At 39.1% G+C, this 6,116-nt stretch overlaps 1 protein-coding gene across 1 annotated transcript in view; it reads left to right on the forward strand.

Annotated features, from left to right (window-relative positions):
- The window catches only part of OTOGL (otogelin-like), a 174,130-nt gene that overhangs the window by 99,339 nt on the left and 68,675 nt on the right, over positions 1–6,116 (forward strand). Inside the window, exons 29-31 of the mRNA XM_010832076.1 lie at positions 4,236–4,352; positions 5,198–5,354; positions 6,011–6,037. Of these exons, the coding sequence (XP_010830378.1) occupies positions 4,236–4,352; positions 5,198–5,354; positions 6,011–6,037 (301 nt within the window). The remainder of the gene's footprint in view (positions 1–4,235; positions 4,353–5,197; positions 5,355–6,010; positions 6,038–6,116) is intronic.

Raw genomic sequence — 6,116 nt, forward strand, 5'->3', positions numbered from 1 at the left:
AAAAAAAAAAATCATTCAGTAAGTTCTGCTTAACACTTAATGTTTTCCAAAAGATATGAACACATAATGTGATTAAAACAGCCACTGACCTTGGGAATTTGGTTTAGCAGATGAGGTAGAAAAGTTAACAATGGCACTATGAGACAGGTGCTTTGATATAGGTGTATACAACATGGAGTTTGTGGTCAAAGGAAGATGCCGTTGAGTTGATTCTCACAAGACTCACAGGCACTATAAAACGGAAGGTGATGGGAAAGAGGGTAGCAGCAAAGGAAGGAGCAGCCCTTTAGAAGGCATCAGGAAAACTAGAGTGAGTATGGTGCCTGTGTGCTAAGTTGCTTCTGTTGTGTGCGACTCTTGGTAAGTCCATGGACTATAGTCCATCAGGCTCCTCTCTCCATGGGATTTTCCAGGGGAGAATACAGGAGTGAGTTCTCATGCCCTCCTGCATGGGATTTTCCCAAGCCACGGATTGAACCCATGTCTCACATTTCCTACATTGGCAGGCAGGTTCTTTACCACTAGCGCCACCTGGGGAGAAGGCAATGGCAACCCACTCCAGTGTTCTTGCCTGGAGAATCCCAGGGATGGGGGAGCCTGGTGGGCTGCCATCTATGGGGGCGCACAGAGTCAGACACGACTGAAGCGACTTAGCAGCAGCAGCAGCAGCGCACCCTGGGAAGCCTGAGCATAGTGGTTGTTTTTGTTTGGTTGCTCAATCACATCTGACTATTTGCGACCCCATGGACTGCAGCACAGCCAGGCTTCCCTGTCCGTCACCATCTCCTGGAGCTTGCTCAAACTCACGTCTATTGAGTCAGTTATGCCGTCTAACTATTTTGTCCTCTGTCGTCCACTTCTTCTGCTTTCAGTCTTTCCCGGCATCAGGGTCTTTTCTAAAGAGTCAGTTCTTCACATCAGGTGACCAAAGTATTGGAGCTTCAGCTTCAGCATCAGTCCTTCCAATGAATATTCAGAACTGATCTCCTTTAGAATGGACTGGTTGGACCTCCTTGCAGTCCAAGGGACTCTCAAGAGTCTTCTCCAACACCACAGTTCAAAAGCATCAATTCTTCAGCACTCAGCCTTCTTAATGGTCCAGCTCTCACATCCATACATGACTACTGGAAAAACCATAGCTTTGACTAGATGGACATTTTTGTTGGCAAAGTAATGTCTGTACTTTGCTGTCTAGGTTTGTCATAGCTTTTCTTCCAAGGAGCAAGCGTCTTAATTCCATGGCTGCAGTCACCATCTGCAGTGATTTTGGAGCCCAAGAAAATAAAATCTGCCACTGTTTCCATCGTCTCCCCATCTATATGCCATGAAATGATGGGACCGGATGCCATGATCTTTGTTTTTTGAATGTTGAGTTTTAAGCCAGCTTTTTCATACTCCTCTTTCACCTTCATCAAAAGGCTGTTTAGGTCCTCTTTGCTTTCTTCCATAAGGATGGTATCATCAGCATATCTGAGGTTATTGATATTTCTCCCCATAGTCTTGATTCCAGCTTGTGAGTCATCCAGCCTGGCATTTTGTATGCTGGACTCTGCCTAGAAGTTAAATAAACAGAGTAACAACATACAGTCTTGACATACTCCTTTCCCAGTTTTGAACCAGTCCGTTGTTCCATGTCTGGTTCTGTTTCTTCTTGTTCTGCATACTGATTTCACAGGAGGCAGGTAAGGTGGTCTGGTATCCCCTTCTCTTTAAGAGTTTTCCAGTTTGTTGTGATCCACACAGTCAAAGGCTTTAGGGTAGTCAACGAAGCAGAAGTAGATGTTTTTCTGGAACTCTCTTGCTTTTTCTATGATCCAACGGATGTTGTCAATTTGATCTCTCATTCCTCTGCCTTTTCTAAATCCAGTTTGAACACCTGGAAGGCTCTTGGTTCATGTACTGTTGAAGCCTAACTTGAGAATTCTGAGCATTACTTGCTAGCATATATATGAGTAAAACTGTGTGGTAGTTTGAACATTCTTTGGCATTGCCCTTATTTGGGACTGGAATGAAAACTGACCTTTTCCAGTCCTGTGGCTGCTGCTGAGTTTTGCAAATTTGCTGGCATATTGAGTGCAGCACTTTTACAGAATCATCTTTTAGGATTTGAAATAGCTCAGCTGGAATTCCATCACCTCCACTAGCTTTGTTTGTAGTGATACTTCCTAAGTCCCACTTGACTTCACATTCCAGGATGTCTGGCTCTAGGTGAGTGGTCACATCATTGTGGTTATCTGGGTCATGAAGATTGTTTTTATACAGTTCTTCTGTGTATTCTTGCCATCTCTTCTTAATACCTTCTGCTTCTGTTAGGTTCATACTGTTTCTGTTCTTTATTGTGCCCAACTTTGCATGAAATGAGTCCTTGGTATTTCTAATTTTCTTGAAGAGATCTCTAGATCTTTCCCATTCTGTTGTTTTCCTCTATTTCTTTGCATGGATCACTTAGGAAGGCTTTCTTATCTCTCCTTGCTATTCTTTGGAACTCTGCAGTCAGATGGGTATGTCTTTCCTTTTCTCCTTTGCCTTTAGCTTCTCTTCTCTCATCTGCTCGCTGTAAGGCTTTCTCAGACAAACATTTTCCCCTTTGAATTTCTTTTTCTTGGGGATGGTTTTGATCACTGCCTCCTATATAATGTTACAAACCTCTGTCCATAGTTTTTCAGGCACTCTGTCTATCAGGTCTAATCCCCTGAATCTATTTGTCACTTCAAGTGTATAATTGTAAGGGGTTTGATTTAGGTCATACCTGAATGGTCTAGTGATTTTCCCTACTTTCTTCAATTTAAGTCTGAATTTGGCAATAAGGAGTTCATGATCTGAGTATGGTACCTTACAGGAATTTTATGTAATTCATTATGGCTGTGGTAGATGGTCTGAAGTAGGGAATGGCTGGAATGCAAAATACAGGGCTGCGATATTCGTGTGCTAGGATCTAGACACGAAGGCTGTTAACTAGGCGGTTATAATCCAACTCAGAAATGTTACATTTTGAAGATTTAGAAAACTGTTCAAATCTGAGAGACCTTAAACATCAGACTCTGTTGAAAGGGTTGCCAAATGAAGGATTGATTTGGAGAATTCAAGGAAGTCTCCTGTCTTTCTGGATTACTGGTTAGACACTGGTGCTCTTCTACAAGACAGGGCAAAGAGGAAAGTTGGTGGTAGGGGGCAGTGGGGACAAGACAGTGGTGTAGAGAAAAATACAGGTCAGGATATGTTGAGAGAGAAGTGACAGAGATTTTATGTGGAAATGAGACTTCAGAAAAGAGACCTGGGATGGGAATATGGAAATGTCCAAGTTTGGAGATTTCAGAAAAGAGATCTGGGATTCAGCAGTTACTATTATATACAGGAGGCTTCCCTTGTGGCTCAGCTGGTAAAGAATCCGCCCACAATGCAGGAGACCTGGGTTCGATCCCTGGGTTTGGAAGAATCCCTGGAGAAGGGAAAGGCTACCCACTCCAGTATTCTGGCTTGGAGAATTCCGTGGACTGTATAGTTCATGGGGTCACAGAGTCTGCTGAAGGCTTGAGAAGTGTATAGAATTAAAAAAATAAAGACTTGAAGGTCAAGCCTTGCAGAGAAGGGAAGTGGAATGAGGATGGGGAATAGCAGCGAATGAATCAGGAGGAAACCCACCGGGAAATGTTGCCACCAGAAACACATGAGCCATGTAAGAAGGATAAAGTACTAAACAGAGTCAGAGACAGGGAAAGATCAGATGAGATGAAGACGGAGACGTTGCCTTTATATTTAGTAATGAGGAGACCAATGATCACCTTTTCCAGGCCAGTTTGAGGGCGGTGGATTAGGAGAGGCAGAGACCAAATTGCTGAGTATCCGGGAGGCAAGCTGTAGCTGCTCGAATATATGTGACTCCTCAGAGGATGGCTTGTGATAGAAATGAAAGCCGTGAAAATTAAAGGAAAAAGAATAATTTGCTTATGGAAAATTTTTAGTCATGTAACACTACAGTGGAGAGTTTAAAAATTATTTAACTTCACTCTCTAATATTGTCATGGCTTTAACAGTAAATTTAGTTACTTTCAAAAATAACATATGCTATTAACATGAGCCGGCTGAGCACAGGTGCTTTCGGTAAAGTCTGTCTAAAAGAATGAGAATATATTAGATATGATTGTAGTGGTTGAAGTCAGATTAGGTTACTCTGGTTTCAGCTTCAGAAATTTCCTCGTCGGAAACTTTCTTTTCTCCCTTAACTTTTTCCATAGTGCAAAACCCCGGTTGAATCATTTAAACCCTGCGAGGCACATCAGAACAAATTTCCTTATGCCAAGAAAGAATGCTCCATTCTGTACAGCGATGCTTTTGCTTCTTGTCGCAACGTGGTGAGTGAATACTTTATTAAACTTTCCAACTTTAACAACTACTGCAGTGTCTATAATACTGAGATTAACTGGACAAATAATTTAGCTGCCCATTGGTTTTTTAGGTATACTACCTAACCCTTATTAGGAAGACCGATTTGGTCATTTGTTTTTCTGTAGAACTGGCACATTAGGTAATTTACATTCTTCCTCATGTCATCTTATTAACAGAGTACATTTGTACATAATATTTGTTAATGGTCTTTTTCAGCTTACGAAACATTTTTATGTCCATTATCAAAGCTATAAATCCTTAGTTTTCTTCGGAGAACAACACCGAATGGCATTCTTCTCCTTAACCCAAAGTATAGTTTAAAATGATTATTAGTGGCACATTTAAAATAGTTTTAGAAGCACATCCCAAGATGGAATGTAATTTATTTAGACATTAACTTTCTAAATGTCTTTCCAACATAACAATTTTAGATCCCAATAGAAGTTTTTAAAAGTAGCTTAAGATATTATTAAAAACAAAGTACGTTTGGAAGCAGAACATTCTTTTAATGCCATGCAAATATGCCAATAATGAAACAAAATATGAATCTGTTGTGTTGAAGATATTGAAATTGTATTTGTCAGTCCTATTCCCTGTTTTGCTAGTTCTTTGATCTTACATTTGCCTAATAAATTCTTTTTTCATTTGGGCAAATAGAGGTTTGAGATATTTAGAACTCTCTAGGTGGCAGTGTTAAGCTGATTATAGCAAATTTTGAAAATCTACCAGTTAGTTTTCTTTTAGAAGGCTGAATTTTAATCAACTGTAGTTAGTACATTTTGAAATTAATTTATCTTTTATTTCATTTCAGATTGATGTCACTTCTTTTGCTAAAAATTGTCATGAAGACACATGTAACTGTAATCTTGGTGGGGATTGTGAATGCTTATGCACAAGCATAGCAGCATACGCATACAAGTGCTGCCAGGAAGGGCTTTCTGCTCACTGGAGATCACCTACTCTTTGTTGTGAGTACCCTAGTTAGAACATCAGTAGGTGGGAAGCTTATAAGGAGATTCATGTTGTCTTATCTTAGAAATGATACCATGGAACTCATGGAAATCAAATTTAAGACGAGTAAATTTTATATTCTTTTGATGAGGTATATAAATTGTAGTATAGCTAAAGGACTTATAAAAGAAACTTTGAAGTAAGTTTTTCTGTTCTGTGTTTGACTTATCACTGTAACATTTGAATTATAAATTATATACCATCCTTGGAGAAATTGTTTATAACTCTCTTATGGCTATGAAATTCCACTGTTCTGGTAATAAGAAACATTGTTTTAAAAACATCATTTTGAATTTGTATTCAGATTTGACCTTTTAAACTTTTCATTTACTCCTATAGATAGTACATCATCCGATAAACAGCTTATGATTTTAACCCTTTTAGCGGACTATAGACTGGCTAATATATTTGCCTACCTATAAAATAATCTTAGGAAATTTTATAAATTATTAATAGTACTCTTAAAGAATCCTCTTAGCTTAGAGAAAATTCCCAAATAATGATGTCATTCTGAGTTCTTTCACCTGGTTATTGGTAAACCATATTTTCCACATATTCAAGATAAGTGCTCAGATTCTTATTTAGTTTAACATTTCTTCTTTTATCTTTTTAGCACTTGATTGTGAATACTACAATGAAGGTATGTGAGAATATCAGGATACTATTTTATTAATGTATCTTTGGATTCACAGTGTTTGAACAACTTTTCTGGGAACAGA

This window comes from Bison bison, unplaced genomic scaffold (genome assembly GCF_000754665.1).
Source record: "Bison bison bison isolate TAMUID 2011002044 unplaced genomic scaffold, Bison_UMD1.0 scf7180017864535, whole genome shotgun sequence".
NCBI classification, from domain to species: Eukaryota; Metazoa; Chordata; class Mammalia; order Artiodactyla; family Bovidae; genus Bison; species Bison bison.